The following is a 17,415-nucleotide window of genomic DNA, read 5'->3' as shown; positions in this document are numbered from 1 at the left end:
AAGAATACCAATTCAAGGGGAAAACCAACATTAATACTGTATGTAGTATAAATACTCTCATAAAGTACAAACATTGGTTTTTCTCCTCATATAGTCATGAATTGCCTTTAGTGCAAGACAAAAAGCTTTGAAAAATTCTTTTTTAGTAATACTAACATTAATAAATACTAAATATTCCTAGCTTTCTAATAAGTGCAGCCTTATTGTCTCATTTCAAGTGAAAAATGACATAGTTCCTTTAGTTGTGGATGTCCATAATAGTAGTGCAGAAGCTAAAGTCTGTCCAGATTAGGTAAAATACAAAATCAGTTACATTAGTAGTCGAAACAGCTGGGATGTTAGGACAGACAGGCTGAGCATAATCCAGTTGAAATCTCTGCCATCCAAGCAAGGAGGTCACCCAGACCAGTTCATTTTGTGGATCATATTCTCAGCTTCCAATAACTTTACACTTTGTTTTATCATCCTATCATCAAAATCTGCTACATATTGAAAGGCACTTGCAAAGAAAGGCAGACACCAAGATGAACAGTTCACATGTTTAATTACATCATTGCACACTACACATGCTGATATCATATAAATACAAAGAGAAATAATGTATCACTTGCTAAAGTAGTGTGAAGAAACAACTAGGTGTTCAGCTACTTTGTTACTAAACATAGAAAAAGATATCAACATCTAAGACCACAAGGTATCTCCAGGTGGGACTTGCTCCCCAGAACCACAAGGCTGCTCCTTAAATAAAGTGGCAGAAAACACAATATGTGGCAGATTTGCTAAATACCAACAGGAGATCATAAACTATTTTCAGAGTAGATTCTTAAATTTACAGGCTTGGGAAGCACAAAATAATTAGGAGTCCAATGAGGAGCACAGTAAAATCTCAAACTGTTGGCCAATGTATAACCAACTGCTCTGAAGAATTTTGTCTCACATACAAACAAGACACTAATACAAATATTAACTAAAAATGTTCCAAATTTATTGTTCTCTTTGTTCTGGGGAGTTACAGAAACAAAGTGGACATTTTAGAAAAGTACACAAAATGTTTCACAAATCAACACCTCTTAGGAAAAGGGCAATGTTATGGATTTGAAACAATGAGTTTGAAGGAAAAGCAATTTATGTTTTCAATGGCCGAGATAATTACCACTGAACTATAAAATGATGAACAGTACATCAGTACTGGACACAAATACTGCCCCAAGATTGTACTCAGTCCTAACACTGACCTATCTTAGAAGACCGTATTCTGTTCTAACACTGACCTATCTTAGAAATGTTAAAGAAGCTAGGAGTATTATCTGCACGTTATGAAAGACAAAAATACACCCAATCCAATTTGGTCAATACAAATCATATGTGGTTGTTTGGAGAACAAACAGAATATGGAAACTATATGTACCCTTATTATGGATCCATACCCATTTTCCATGTGCTTCTTCAAAGGCACTCTCTGGAAATTATTGAAAAGAGATGGAGCTTGCTCACACCCACCTCTACTATTGGGAATGCTTAGGTGTCACAGCTGTCAGATTTCTGATTTGGCTAATAGCATTTACATCCTGCCTGACATGTATACCAAGACAGTGAGCTTGAAGGCAACCAATTAGAATGCTAACTCTGGGAATATCACTGTACCGATTTGGCACTTGGCAAGTGTGGATTTGGGACTCTCAATTTACCCAATATTGGAGTATGATATGTAATGCCTTGACCTATTGTCTCTCCCATAGATTGATTACATAGTTTAAATAATTTTATCTTCATTATTTGGCTTATTAAATTATTCCAATTTTTGGCAACCTTTGAGAATGTGGATTCTAACTTTAATTCTCAGTATTTCCATATACTTATAAACATAATGAATGAATTCCTAGAATTAGTCACACTCAAGTTGCTTTGCAGTTTGATATCAGGTTCTGAATATTGAATACAATTTAAAAGACTGCAAAGGTGTATTTCCACATCATATGGTATATCTATTGGTCTCCTTCTGTATACAAGAAAAGCCGTTTCAATATACAGACCACAACTGTCTTGCAAACTGTCAAATGAATTAAGCAAACATCTCTGCATGCCTCCTGAGGAATGTGTAACAATAAGAACGCAACCTGAAGCAGGACAGTTTAAATTCTATTCAACGAACTGTTGATAAAAAGGATTCTATTGATAATGGAAGTGAAAATTAGACACAAAGTTTTCAGTCTTCTTGAGCTACTGTGTTATTAATATATGATGCCTTTACTGGATTAGTGGGCAGATACATTGTCCAGTATACTTAATTATTCCTTGGTATAATCCTGACTGGTTAATTATAATTAAGGCTAATGATGGGGCATAAGCTTTTGCTTTAACAGCCATCAACCAGAGAGGAAGCCAAATAATTCAGTCAGGGCACCTTTTCCTAAAGCTTGTCCAGTAACTTATACATAAATATAAGGAAAGATGGGGATGGGTTTATGTGTGAGATTCTCATTCGAGAGTGAAAAGCACAGCATGTCAGGCAGCATCCAAGGAGCAGGAGTATCGACGTTTCGGGCTGACCTGCTGTGCTTTTCCAGCTCTATCCCTCCAGCATCTGCAGTCTTCACTTTCTCCTCCTTGTGAGATTCTCATGTTGACTAACCAACTGCTATTCACCATTTAGAACCATATACAAATGAACTCATGAAGAAAGGTGGCCTTATTAAAAAATGGCTGTGCCTGACTTTAAATCACCAAGTCCAGCAGATAAGACAATGGGAGAGAAATGCAGAGAATTTCACAGCACAGACTGTATTCTTTTGGCCCATTAAACCAAATCTTTGAAATATTATTCTAATTAATTCTTTTCCCCATGGTCCTGCAATTAGAACAAGAAAAACATTGGACTTAATATTTGCCCTACCTCAAGAGTGGAAGGAAATGCCAAGAAAACAGTCCAAAATGAAGCAGTAGCAGACTGTTAGCCAACAGCCTGCTTTTGTGCACAACACATATGTATGAATAAGTACAAGTACCTCCTTTCTCAAATAGAATTTAACATTTAGAAGTTCAATTTAAGACATTCCAAAGGGAACTGAAAAGTGGATAATAAATGTGAAGACCTAGTTTCAAAACCTTACACTTTAGACCATCTATTTTAATGGAGGAACAATTATTATCTGTTCAGTTTAAATACTGTGATATTATTATAAGGGTACTGATTGTACAGAAACAACTAAATCACAACAATTGTACATGTACAGTTATAAGTTCAAAAATTTATTGTCTAGAATTGAAGGTCAGTGTTGAGGTTGTAGCCACAGAAACTGACGAGCAAGCTTGGTATTCAGACTAACTTAGAACAAGTTTGCAGGAAACCTGAACTGATAATAGCAGTAAATCCATAATCTCTCAATTTATAACCATATATTTGAAGAGCATTGGAGTATTGATAAGCAGTTTGTCTACCCTTGAGATCCGCCAGCACTCAATGAAAGATAATCACTAACAGAACAACAATACCAACCATCAATCATACACATCTGAAAAACAATGAAATGCAAAAGGAAATAGTTTTCATCCTTTTTGCAGAATATGACAGCAAGAAGATGTGCAGCTGAACTTTGCTCCCAAAGTGGTTAGTGTGATCACTAATTTCCCAGCTCACTACATCCACTTTTGAAAAAAAAGCCCTGTCAGACTTGATTTTCATCTGAAGGTGGGTGTGGGAACTGTCAGGCCCACTGCCTTCGAACGCAGATTGGAGGTGACCACGGGGGCTGAGTGCCAAAAGTGGCCTTTTTAAAAGGCCTATAACAGTTCTCCAGAACTTCCTTACAGTTGTTTAATTAAATATTCTGCCCTCTAAATCTCAAAATTTACACCTCATTATTTCCGATACACCTGCCATGCCCCAGACATGCCACTCATTCCTCTCATCCAACCCAATGGCCCCTGATAGCCCCAGGCCAATCTAGTACCAACCAAAGCCATTCATCATCCCAATAAATCCTGATAACTTTCCATGTCATTTTAATGCCAACTCACCCACCATCCTTTCGTCTTTCACTCTCTATGCCAACACATCCATACACAGACCACAAGGGCAATGTTGAAATGGAATAAATTAAAGAACTAAATAGCTATGGCAGACTTTACTACGGCTTAAAAAGAAAACACTCCTATTCATGAAAGCACATTCAAACTTTAAAAGCATTGTAAGTACTTGGTCCTTTATAAAAAGAATATGCAAAATCCAAATCAAAGTTATCCTTTTGTAACCTTTTTGACCCATCATTCAAGCTGTGAACGTAAAAAAGGCCCCTGCTGAAATAATTGCAGGTTGTAGATAACAACTGACCAATAATTAAGGAACAGTAACACTTAGGGCAATCTCAACGAGAAGCTGTTTTCACTGCTAGAACATTCGTTTTTAACTCTCACTGAGACGGAGAAACAGTTCTTCAGATAAGAAGGGGTTAGAGATTTTAATAAATTCATGGTGTGGCAGTTCTACAGACCTCATAATCATTCATGAACATTTATGTCTCCTATATAAATTGATGATCACACAGAAGGCTATCAGCCAATTGAGAGGCCAATCTGCTGTGAGATTAGCAATGGTGTGACATCACCAATCGGAACACTATGTAGGTGCAGGGAAAACATGCTCATTGGTGAGTAGGATTGATGAGTACATCTATTATTTAAACTAAAAGTAAGGTTTTCAGTTTGTGCTTAGGTCTCTAGACTTCTTTCATCTCTTTTTCTTAAAAATGGCTTGTTATGTACAAGATTGATACTGGTGTAAAATAATTACAGAAAAGAGCAGCTGAAAAGAGCAGAAAAGAGCAGCTGGGATAGTATTGCAGTTCGGGTGATGTGTTGCTGCAGCAACATGTAGAAGCTGCTGCACACCAAAATATCGATGGCGAACACGTATAGTTTGTGTGGAGCACAAGATACTTTGGATCCAAGTTGAAGAACTGCAGTCCCCGTTGCAGACACTGTGCCACATCAAGAAGGGGGAAAGTTATATGGACACTTTGCTCCAGGAGGTCGACACATCCTTCAGACTTGGTATTTAAAATTTTATCAGTCATCAGGGACAGCCAAGTGTGACTGCAGTATGGTAGGTATGGGGGACCAGGGGATAGCGTTCGACGAGCTCAGCCCTGTAAATATCCAACTGTTATGTGGTTCATCCAAACTTTGTGGATGAGAATGAGGACTGAGGGAAGATGGGTGAACTGACCACAGCTCCCAGGTTCAAGGAGCCATTCAAATGCGGGAGGAAATAGGAACATAACAGCGGTAGGGGACAGTATAATCTGAGGGACAGATGTTGTCCTCTGCAGTCATAACCAGGCTGTGCTGCCTTTCTGGTGCAAGGGTTAAGGACATTTCTTCAGGGCTGGAGAGGAATCTGAGGTGGGAGTGAAGGAATCCAGTTATCATCATTGGTACCAATGACATTGACTGGACCAGAAAGGAGTTGTTGAGGAAGGGAACTGTTCAAGTGGGATGTGTTTTACTTCAAACATGCTACGACATAATATCCCAGTAAATAGAATAACTAGGGCTGCAGTCAGCGTTTAAACGAAATAGAGATGAGCAGGTGTTTGGGATAAATGTAGAAGATTTAAAATCCATTTTGGTTAGAAAAATAGATTAAATAAAAAATATTTAGAATCCATATAGATGGAGGTAAGAAATAACAAAGGGAATAAGACAATGGTGGGAGTACTCACTTGGCCCCTAACAGCAGCTATACTGTAAGACAGAGAATAAAGTAGGAGATAATGAGGACATTGTTGCATCGCTACAGTATTACCAGACCATAGGGACTGCTCTCTCATTAGAGAGATACAACCGGTGGTGATTTAACCTGAGGGCCAAGGTGAGGGAGGAGATTGAGAAGGAGAGTCCTTCATGGTAACCTCAAACCAGTGCTGGGAATTGAACCCACACTGTTGGCATCACACTGCTCTGTCAACTAACAGTCCAGCCAACTGAGCTAAACTAAAAGCAAATGGAGAAAATAATCTTTGAGGCAAGCAAATAATATGAAAAATTTTAGCAAGAACTTTAAGTACACAAAAAGGAAGAGAGAGGCCAAAGTGAACAAGGCCCCTTAGAGAATAAAGCTCGGGGAATAATTTCTGAGAACCAGGAAATGGTAGAGGCATTGAAGGAACATTTTACATTAGTCTTCATAGTAGAAGACATGAATAGCATTTCAAAAGTACTAAATAATCAAGATGCAGAAAGTGAGGCCATGAGGGAAATGGAAGGTGGGTGAGTTGGCAATAAACACAGTAACTATCACTGGAGAAAAAGTACTAGGGAAACTAATGGGGCTGAAGGCTGATAAGTCCCCTCAACCTGGAGGGTTGCATCATAGGATATTATAGCAAGTAGCCACAGAGATAGTGGATGTACTGGTAATGTCTTCCAAGAATTCTTAGATTCTGGAAGAGATCCAGAGAACTGAAAAGCTGCCAGTCCTTAGGGGGCTTGACAAGATAGATGTAGAAAGATGGTTTCAGTTTGTGAGAAAATCTACAACCCGAGGGCATAATGTCAGAGTAAGGGGTCACGTATTAAAGACAAACACAAAGAGGAATTTCTTCTCTCAGAGGGTAGTGAACCAATGGAATTCTTTACATGTGCAGGTTTTCAGGCTGAAGTAGACAGGTTTTTAATCAGTAAAGGATATCAAGATTATGCGGAAAATGTGGGAAGTGAATCAGCCATAATCTTATTGAAGGCAGAGCAGACATGATGGACTGTGCGGCGTACTTCATATAGTCATATGAAGGACATAAATACCTTGCAGATGGCAGCCTCAGGAAGAGGAACTCCAGTCATGGGTCATGGAGGATGCCCCTCACATTGAAGAAGTGATTGTAGGCAGGCTTTCACCAAGATGAGCAGCTTGATGAGGCCCAGAGGAGGTATACATCTCATTTCTGATATTTCTTAACGGGTCAGTACTTCCAAGTTAGATATTTGATCTACTTAACTCAGCATTGTTACAGCTTTGCTAAGACTGAGAAGTACAAGGAGGAGGAGCAGAAAGTGTCATGACAGTGGAATTGGAGACAAAAAGTTCAGGGAGTTACATTACAGAAATGCAAGCAGTGCTTGAATGTCTTCAGCACCATAGAGCAGTCTACTGAGAAAGTGTATATATTGAGTGTTCTAGGTGCCTGCAGACAAGTGAAAAGCAGTGCTGCAGGTGTGTCTGCATGACTAGAGAAGCCATCATCTATCATCAGTCACCTCCTCTGAGCATATCTGCAGCCACACAGCTGGGGAGGAAGTATTATGCCTGCAATGCTGAAGATTACAGCTACATTGAACTTAGTCATCGCAGGCTTCTTTCAAACCTCAATTGGCGACTTGAGTTATCTTCCAATTGTAGTCTACAAGTGGGCGACACAGTGGTTAGCACTGCTGCCTCATAGCGCCAGAGACCCGGGTTCAATTCCCACCTCAGGTGACTGACTGTGTGGAGTTTGCACATTCTCCCCGTGTCTGTGCGGGTTTCCTCTGGGTGCTCCGGTTTCCTCCCACAGTCCAAAAATGTGCAGGTCAGGTGAATTCGCCAAGCTAAATTGCCCATAGTGTTAGGTGAAGGGATAAATTTGGGAGAATGGGTCTGGGTGGATTGCGCTTCGGTGGGTCGGTGTGGACTTGTTGGGCCGAAGGGCCTGTTTCCACACTGTAACTAATCTAAGTGCATTCAAGAGTTTACTAATGCCCTTTTTATGAAAGCAATACATTTTATCTAGTTCACCATGAATACAGACAGCCTAGCTATTTGAGCAATCAGACTTACAGCCAACGTTGGTTCCCTCAGATACAGCGGGTGAATAATTGAATGCATGTGACATCCAGAGCTAAGCCAAATTTCTGAACTGAATGGGGTTCACTCCGTCAGTGTACAGCCATTGCCCAGGAAGCTTTCAAATCCTTGATATCTTGCACAATTACCCACACCCTCCAGATTATCTCCAAAGCTGGTTTCTAGGTGACAAGGCATACTCCCTAAAGTCACAGGTGGTGTGAAACCTTCAAGCTGACGGTGAACAATGTTACAATGCATCCACTGGTGCCATCATTGAACAGGCTAAGTGGTCTGAAGATGCTCTTCCACTGCCTGAACCACCCAAGAGTAGCACTCCAGTACTCATTGAGAGGATCTCCAGAAGTGATTATTTGCTGCATCCTGCATAACTGAGTTCAATGATGGTGTGAGATGAGGAAGTGATGGCACCTGTCTCCTCCAGTGAGGAAGAAGAGTCTCTGACAGGAATGCTGAGGGAGCTAAAAACCTGATATTGGTTGGTTTTGATGCCAAATACCTTTGAGCGAACAACTGTGGATACTCAGAAATATTACTGAATTATGGCATAGAGGAAATCATGTTCTTGCCGTTTAAACGTTAAACATTAAGATATTTCAAGTGCCATTGAATTTTGTTCCTTTGGCACCAAAAAATCCTTGTTCAGTTTCCTGGCCAAAGCAACAATATAGAGTTCTGCAGGTTTACATGGCTCCTGAACCATGACTGAAATGTGGTGCTATCTTTTGGAAGAGTTTTCTCTGTTGCTGTAGCTCCTACTACTCAGGTCTTGAAATCATAGTTGAAAAGCCAATTTTGCGCTGAAACAATTTGAGAATCTCATCATGTCTTTTGCTTACTTTCTCCCTGCTCTTTACAATCAGCAGAAATAAAACTGAACCAAGGGGTAGGAAAGTGAATCCTGACTCTCAATTTCCAAAGCTATTTATCATTCCACAATAAGAACAGCTCCTTCAAACCTCATTCTGTCAGCACATTTTCTTTCTCATTTATTGGATACCCAGGCTCAACGTGCTGTACCTATAATACACAGTTGTATCAATAGCTGAAAACACCATTAATTTGTAAACTCTGATATTTTAGGAGCACTGCTTGACATAATAAATGCACAGTGGTAGCAGACAGTACTATTATCCACTGGGACAATACTGTTTTAAAATAAGATTACTGAATCATCAGTATTTCATTGCATAAGCTAATTTTAAAAGCATCTTGTTCTGAATTTCCTAGTCCAGATTAGAATCAGAATTGCAAAAACAGTACCTGATCAAGATTGTGATTTGCCCAGCCCACTAAAGCTGATTCTACCAGGCTTATTCATTTTTCATGAAATATTTGCTGATAATACACCCTGCTATTCCTAGATATATTGTTAGTTTTCCCCTACACAATGTGTTAGACACCCTGCTACACATCAATTAACCTTAATTAAATATCCAGTCACTGCCTGATATCAGCATTTACCCTCAATAATTTACAGCAATTCTATATTGCACTTTTCCTTACTTTTATTTATTTTTGATGAAGGATTTATAGAAAATGAAAGTAACTTATTTTATTTGATACAGTAATATAAAACTGAAATGACTAGTGTTGAGTTTAACTATCTGCTATGCTTATGAGTACAATCTACCTATACTTCAGGATTACAGTAACTCACTATTGATTATACAAAATTCCCTTGTTAAACTAACTGTCGTAAAAGTTTGAAACGAGAAGAATTAGGAGTAGGCTGACAAAAAATTCATGTAAGATAAATGGATAGTTTGGTTTTATCGCTTAGATGCATTGAAGAATATAAAATCCATCTTTAACTGTTGTATGCATGTGAAAGAAATCAATATTAGGTAAGTAGCTTTTTCAAATCTCGAAGCTACTTCCAGAAACATTGTACAAATCTTTATGCTAAAATCACCTAATTAGTTTGAAGGAATGCTGCCAATCACAACATCATAACTCAGTAAATCTAATTTGGCAGTAACTGGTGGTTAAGATGTATGCTGTTCAGTCATGTTTTCAGTGGGATCTACTCAGCACATCTCTGAAAACTTTAATTCCTGCCAAATTGTGTTGTACTATTGTATAAAATCAAGAATTACTACACATATGCATTACACTATTGAAGAAGTGTTTTATTCCTGAACAAACAACATGCCAACGAAAAAGACTACTCACATTCAAAAGATGGGTGTGACACAATAGTCCAATAAGTGGGACCATTCTCAGTCCCCAAATGATTGTACCATCCACTGTGAATGTACTAATTTGCATTCCAGTAGTACATCTGTAGAGGCAGTAAAGCACTGCTGGCAGTAACAAGCTTTACCAAATGACAATGAATAATATAGTGCTGAATAAAACTGTCCTGAAGAAGCCAATTGAACATGAAGTGTTAACTCTTCACAAATGCTGTCAGCTCTGCTGAGTTTCTCTAGCACTTTCTCTTCTTATTAGCTGAGTAATCTAGTCAAGTTCATGAAGAAGCGTTATATCCTTTCAGCTTAAAAGTTCCTAGCCTACATATCACTCAGAGCTGCTGCAAAGTAATGGTAATTTTTAATTGGTGTCTCTTATTTCCATTCAAAGAAAATCACATAGCTACATTTGACAACGTACATGAAACCCAATTAATGTACTATCATACTGATGTGTAATTCAGTTATTGAATCCAACATCCAGGGCCACGTGCTTTCATGTTTAATGTGGATTGCAGTGTTAGTTATCCAGTCATGGGGCTCTGAACCACATTTTGTTTTTTCTTTGTCAGTAATGTAGTGTATTGCAGGAAGTGCTGCAGCTTTCACTACACCATTCACCCCTGAAAGAGGGTGCAAGTTTGTTGTTAGTGTCCTTGTTTAAGTGTCTTGCAACAATACTATATACAAAAGATCTTCCATCTAGAGAAGTAATGCAAAAAGAATCTAGGATAAAATATTTTATAAATAACCAAACCAATACCAATGAACTGCGGCTAAAGCTCTTATCTCTCAGATTTCTGAGGTTCTGTGTTTTATTAAGCAGTGTGAAATGTTCCTCTTGTTATTTGTTCAAAAGAATTATTAGTCCCAGATCCATACTCTGATGCAAAGATTTGATGCAAATAAAGGGCATGGACAGAGCATGCTGGGGTCATTTGCTTTCTGAATATCAGGAGCTCTGCTGAAAACATCACCTTAATAACACTCCAAGCTAGAAGTAGAAAAGTAGGATTATGTATTGTTGGGCCACAGTAGAAGAGATATTAACTTTACTAGGGTCATCCTGGAGAGCGTTTGTGGTCTGATGAACTGAAGCAAAATAATGAATGTGCCTAGAATCTATATGAGCAAAATCAGAAAAACCTCGTGACTAAACAGTAAAAATGGCATCCTTGAGAAACATTTGCCAATGTAATTAGCATCTCTGCACTACTCCAAATATTGGGGTTTCTATCTCATCTGTCACATTGCATGATAATAGTTCCCTTTCATCTCCCCTCCAACATAACACACAACAGCATAAAAGCCAGTGAGAGCTTAAAGCCATTCCATCAAGTCAAAGAAATTCGAACAGATTAACTTACATTTTTGGCACATTAAAAAGAATGTTACTTCTCAGGTTATATACTTTGGGCATGCTAAAGGCACCAGTGAAAAAGTCCAGAATAACTCCTGATTATTCAGTTAAAAGTAAATAATAAAACAATAATAATTAATTTAAAATATTCAACTCTGCTCAAAGGTCCGGCTTTTGAGTAACTCTGTTGCATGTAGGAAGTGCAACTCGCCTTTGTCCAGCTGTAAATAATCAGCTCCACTTTGATACTTTAATATCCAGAACCCACTGTGTGCAGACAGACTACATAATTCCCGTCATCTACAGGTGTCTTTCCACATCCTTAATCAGCTTTAGTTATAGTCTCACTGGTATACACTAGGTCAGCAATTCAGCACTTGAAATATAGCGGCATTTATTCCATTGCGGGTTTGCAGTGTTTGCTTGACAGTTCCATTAGAAAATGCTCATTGCATCGATAAATTAAAATATATTTATATATATAAAAAGAAATTTTAGTACTTTTTTTCTAGATAATTTGAAGGCACCCAGCCCTTTCGAGAGCATCCACCATCTATTATTTGACAGTACCACCAACCATTTGGATTACGCTCCAGCACCTCCACAGAACTGCCCTCTTGGAAGCCCATGGTTTCCTCATCTCCCTGATAGTCAGCGATTGCAACGTATACTTCTCTCCAGTTATTCTGAATGAACTGAGGTTTCTCCTGGATGCACACTGGTTTTGGTCTCACAGCTGACACGGGAATCCCACCTTTCTGGGAAGTTCTGCCTATAGCATCTGACTCAATTCCTCCACACTTTTCTGTAGGTCTGCCCTTTGTCTGGCTTGAAACTGACATTGCCACAGAGTGTATAGAGTCAGACTCCTCATTCTTCTTTCGTAACCGGACATTGTTGAAAGATGCATTACGGCGGATATTCACTGTAGACTTGATATTCTCACGACACATCATAGATTCATTCCTCCTCAGTGATGCAGCTAGGCTGTTACTTTCTTTGCTCGAAGGGGAAACAAATACAGATTGTGGCCTCACAGCTACCTGTTTCAACCCATTTCTCATTTTTACTGAACCATTCACATTTCCTCCTAGTCTTGCAAACCCTCCAGGAGGTTTTGCAGGAATTGGGGGTGTTACTCGCTTTAGACCAAGGTTGATGTTATTTAATGCCTGAACCTTCTTGTCCACTTTCTCTACATTGTTGAGTTGGTTTTCATTCACTGACCTGTCCCTACTCGGAGTTACAGACTCTCCAGGGCCCTCTGCTGGCCTGCCACTAACATGCTCCAAGTAAAAGATTGGGGCCCATCCCTCATCGTCTCCAATTCTAATAAACCACCAACCACTGTCTTGTTTTTCTAGAACCTCAACCATTATTCCTGCTGGAAAACTGATTTCATTGTCCTGAACTTTTTCATATTTATCCACTGTCTTATACTGACACAGTGATTCTGTTTCCTGATCACTGGGTTTTGCTGGGCCCAGTCCCACCTGGCTGAGTGATGCATTTGTAGAAAGATCCACTGTACTTTTAGTGAAAGAATCTTCTGAATTTTCAGATGATGTCAATGAGATAGTTTCTGCATCATCAATCTTTATCCCTTTTGAGTTGTGTTTCAACTGTCCTGTAGGCCTAAGTTGGCGCCTGATGGTGCTGATCTCCATATTCTGTGCTTCTGGCTTCACCAGTAAAGGCTTTGGTCTCACAGAAGGCTTTGGCCTGGTTATGGGACTAAGAGCAGCTTTCTGTTCTATGTGCGCGTTCGTTTCAGATATCTCCTTGTCTTTTTTTGAGCCAACTTTCTGTGTGGTGCAGTCACTGATATCAGAGATGGATTTGCAGGAATTGTCTCCACTATTTTCAAGATCCTGGTCTTTCCTAGCATCAGTTTTCTTCTCAGATTTTAACTGAAGGTTTTTTAGAGAGTGTTTTGGTGAAATATATTTTGGTGAACAGCTGGTCTCTGATGCTGACACTGCGGCATCAACCTGAGTAATAGTTTCATAAACCTGATTACATACTAAACTATTGCTACTCCCTCCTTGGTTGCATTCCTTATCACTGGGAGGATAGACAAGCTGGTCATCGCGGAACAAGCTTTCTGAAGATTCACCTACTTTGAAGCGGGCTTTTCGCATCGTGGATAATGAGCATGGTTTGCTTTGTTGCTGGCTGGACTCTGGCTGGTCCTGATCAACTGAATCCTCTTTAGCCTGCTCATCAGCAACTAAATTCATGCTGGTCTCAGGCTCATGGTCAAAGATTGCAGCTGGAATATCATACTCTGGTTCCTCAAACTTGGGCTTTTGTTGAATGCATTCACTGTTATTTCCTTGACCTGTTTCCTCAGAATTTGGCTTGCTCTTGGTGGGTGGTGCAGGTGGAGGGATTTTTGGTCGGATTAGTGTGCTGCTTCTTCTGGACAGATTTGGCTTTTTCCTCTTGTCAATGTATGAAGATGGTGCCCAACCCTCCTGCTGCCCAATCTGTACATACCACCAGCCACCTAAATTTTTCTCAATGACCTAAGGATCAAATATGTAAATAATTACTATATACATGTTTCAAGGACAATGAGACACATAGTGCATAAAGCATGGTGCTAGTGCCACAGAGCATGTACATATCTGTATATTTTGTAGCAAATCCTTGCTCTTTGACACATTTTAGTTATAAAACTACTTCAAATTGAAAATATATTACTGAAAGTTGTAAGAAACTGGAATACTGTAACTCTGTAAACCAAATTACAAAGTTAAATGTGTCTAGAAAAGAAAAAATAGTAGAGGTGAGGAAACGTTGCTCGAGTAGAATTTGTAGATATTAATAATGAAGCAAATTGGGAAATGGAGTAAAATCTCCCTCTTTGGTATTTGATGCTAGACACCTAAAACATTCTATGATTATTTTAGTTAAAAACACATTACAAAATTCTCCTGTAAAATAATTTATATTTTGGCAGCAGGTTTCTAAAGGAAACCAAATGAAAATTGCCATCCAAAATCATTCACTTGGGAAAGGTAAGCTCTATCTGATTTAAAAATTTGATAAAACATTTGCTTCTAAATTTATTTGGTGATGAAATCTACATTCCATAGGATTAGTACAGATGAGCCGTTGTCTACACAAATAAATTGTCAAATGTTTTGTTTGGTATGCTAACTCTGGTGTTAAAGTTCTCTATTAAGACAGTTCCTAACTGAATGTGAAATTGAGACTTTAGGTTCCAGGGAAATAGAGTGTGATCTCAGGTGGCTAGGGAATAGAAACTGGTTGAAAACAGACATAAGGTCAGAACTATAAGATGATCTCAGCAGTGGAGTTACTGCAATAGGCTGTAGGAGAACAAAGCCATGACAGAGATGGAAAAGAAGACAAAATCAATTAAATCCACTTGTAGAACTAGAAGCAATCTGGAGAAGTGTTTTCATGGAAATTGTACCTGCAAAATATATACAGAGTAAAGCTACTTGAATGAGATGGTGCCTAACGCTGTGAAGAAAAGGATTTGGAATTCAGTTTGAGGAAGTTCAAAGTTTTGAAGGATTTTGTGTCTGGAATTGTTGTTATATATTCCAACTGGACTGCTAATAAATCTGTGAAATCTACTTTTGTTAGTTTATTGTAAATTCTGTTAGTTTATTGGCTTCCACAAGGTGATAATATTTTGTATATAATTATCAAGCTTTGCTGTGCCAAAACCTTTTTGGAGATTGTTAAACGTGCTGTGTACCTCAGCTTTTTGCCCTCCACGAAAGCTGATCCCATCAGCAATGTGTGTTTGGAATTCTGCAATGGTGTAGTACTCCACTTCAACAGCAGGTGGCTCTGGAGGCTTGGGCAGCTGGAATCCCTGGACAGATTGCAACACAAAAAGTGAACACTGGCAAAAGTCTTAAAATGAACCTGGCATTTTCACAACTATTGTTATTCGATCTATGTGCAGCACACGTTAAAAAAAATGTCAAACATCTGTTACAGTTTATTCTGCTACCAAAAATTTATTCTCACTTGTTTCCATTGTTAATATTTAGTACTTTAGCCTGTCAAAAAAACCAAAAAAGATAAAGTCATTCTATATTTGTTTGCTCCCATTTATTGAATACTTATTTTACTGCTGGAAAGGCACTCTCAAACTGATTATGTAGCAAGAAACTGCTGATAGATCCCTGCTAAATCTGTACCTGGAGATCCTGACTGATGGGGTCATGCAGAGGCAGGACATCCTGTTCCACAACCAAGACAGGCTATGACACCAGGCCATGCCAATCTGGTCCAAGGTGGCCACACGATAGGTTCACTCTTAGCTATCTGGAAGAATGCGCAACACTGTACAAAGAAGGGCAATGACATTCTCCACTCAACCAGAGTAAATGCCCTTTTCTCTCCGATCTCTCAAACTCAATCTATCTCTGCTCCTGCACCCATCTCTCACCAAGGCTCATATTCTACCACTGCCTGCATTATCGTCCAATTCCAAGTCCCAACACCACGAACCCTGCGTGCCCTTTGTGCTGATACTTTCTCACTTGGGACATCTTTGCAACTTCACCAAAAGACACAACGGATACAGTAGATGTATCCTTCTGCTCCACGCTAGCGTGTCCTTGGCGGCGCCATCTACTCTACCTGCAGTCCGCCTTGCATCAGCTCAGGGTCACTCTCTCCCAGACTTGCAACGGACCTCTGCTATCTACTGTATCCTTTGTACCTGATGTGGTTTCCTCTACACCAGGCAGACAGGACGGCAACTTACAGATTGTTTCAGAGAACATGTATGGGACACACCCCACCAGCCAGTGGCTGAACACTTCAACTCCTCCCCCCCACTCCGCCAAGGACAAGCAGGTCCTGGGCCTCCTCCATCGCCAAATATTTACCACCTGACGCCTGGAGAAAGAATACCTCATACTCCACCTTAGGACCCTGCAAAGTCACAGGTGAAGTGCCGGACGACTGAAGGTTGGCTAATGTGGTGCCACTGTTTAAGAAGGGTGGTAAGGACAAGCCAAGGAACTATAGACCAGTGAGTCTGACGTCGGTAGTGGGCAAATTGTTGGAGGGAATCCTAAGGGACAGGATGTACATGTATTTGGAAAGGCAAGGACTGATTAGGAATAGTCAACATGGCTTTGTGCGTGGGAAATCATGTATCACAAAGATGAGTTTTTTGAAGAAGTAACAAAGAGGATTGATGAGGGCAGAGTGGTAGATACGATCTATATGGACTTCAGTAAGGCGTTCAACAAGGTTCCCCATGGGAGACTGATTAGCAAGGTTAGATCTCACTGAATACAGGGAGAACTAGCCATTTGGATACAGAACTGGCTCAAAGGTAGAAGACAGAGGGTGGTGGTGGAGGCTTGTTTTTCAGACTGGAGGCCTGTGACCAGTGGAGTGCCACAAGGATCGGTGCTGGGTCCTCCACTTTTTATCATTTACATAAATGATTTGGATGCGAGCATAAGAGGTACAGTTAGTAAGTTTGCAGATGACACCAAAATTGGAGGTGTAGTGGACAGCGAAGAGGGTTACCTCAGATTACAACGGGATCTTGATCAGATGGGCCAATGGGCTGAGAAATGCAGATGGAGTTTAATTCAGATAAATGCGAGGCGCTGCATTTTGGGAAAGCAAATCTTAGCAGGACTTATATACTTAATGGGTAAGGTCCTAGGGAGTGTTGCTGAACAAAGAGACCTTGGAGTGCAGGTTAAAGCTCCTTGAAAGTGGACTCGCAGTTAGATAGAATAGTGAAGAAGGCGTTTGGTAAGCTTTCTTTTACTGGTCAGAGTATTGAGTACAGGGTTTGGGAGGTCATGTTGCGGCTATACAGGACATTGGTTAGGCCACTATTGGAATATTGCGTGCAATTCTGGTCTCCTTCCTATCGGAAAGATGTTGTGAAACTTGAAAGGATTCAGAAAAGATTTACAAGTATGTTGCCAGGGTTGGAGGATTTGAGCTATAGGGAGAGGCTGAACAAGCTGGGGCTGTTTTCCCTGGAGCGTCGGAGG

General features: G+C 39.8%; 1 protein-coding gene across 2 annotated transcripts in view; it reads right to left on the bottom strand.

Annotated features, from left to right (window-relative positions):
* Positions 1-527: 527 nt before the first annotated feature.
* Positions 528-17,415, bottom strand: part of sh3pxd2aa (SH3 and PX domains 2Aa) — a 309,383-nt gene continuing 292,495 nt past the window's right edge. For both annotated transcript variants that reach the window (XM_072557306.1, XM_072557307.1), the window contains 2 exons: positions 15,132-15,251; positions 528-13,923 (listed from right to left, as the gene is read on the bottom strand). In XM_072557306.1, coding sequence (XP_072413407.1) covers positions 11,890-13,923; positions 15,132-15,251 — 2,154 coding nt within the window. In that variant the 3' untranslated portion in view covers positions 528-11,889. The remainder of the gene's footprint in view (positions 13,924-15,131; positions 15,252-17,415) is intronic.

Source organism: Chiloscyllium punctatum, chromosome 38 (genome assembly GCF_047496795.1).
Source record: "Chiloscyllium punctatum isolate Juve2018m chromosome 38, sChiPun1.3, whole genome shotgun sequence".
Lineage (NCBI taxonomy): Eukaryota > Metazoa > Chordata > Chondrichthyes > Orectolobiformes > Hemiscylliidae > Chiloscyllium > Chiloscyllium punctatum.
The sequence above is the reverse complement of the archived record's forward strand: the minus strand, read 5'-3'. Positions and strand labels throughout refer to the sequence as shown.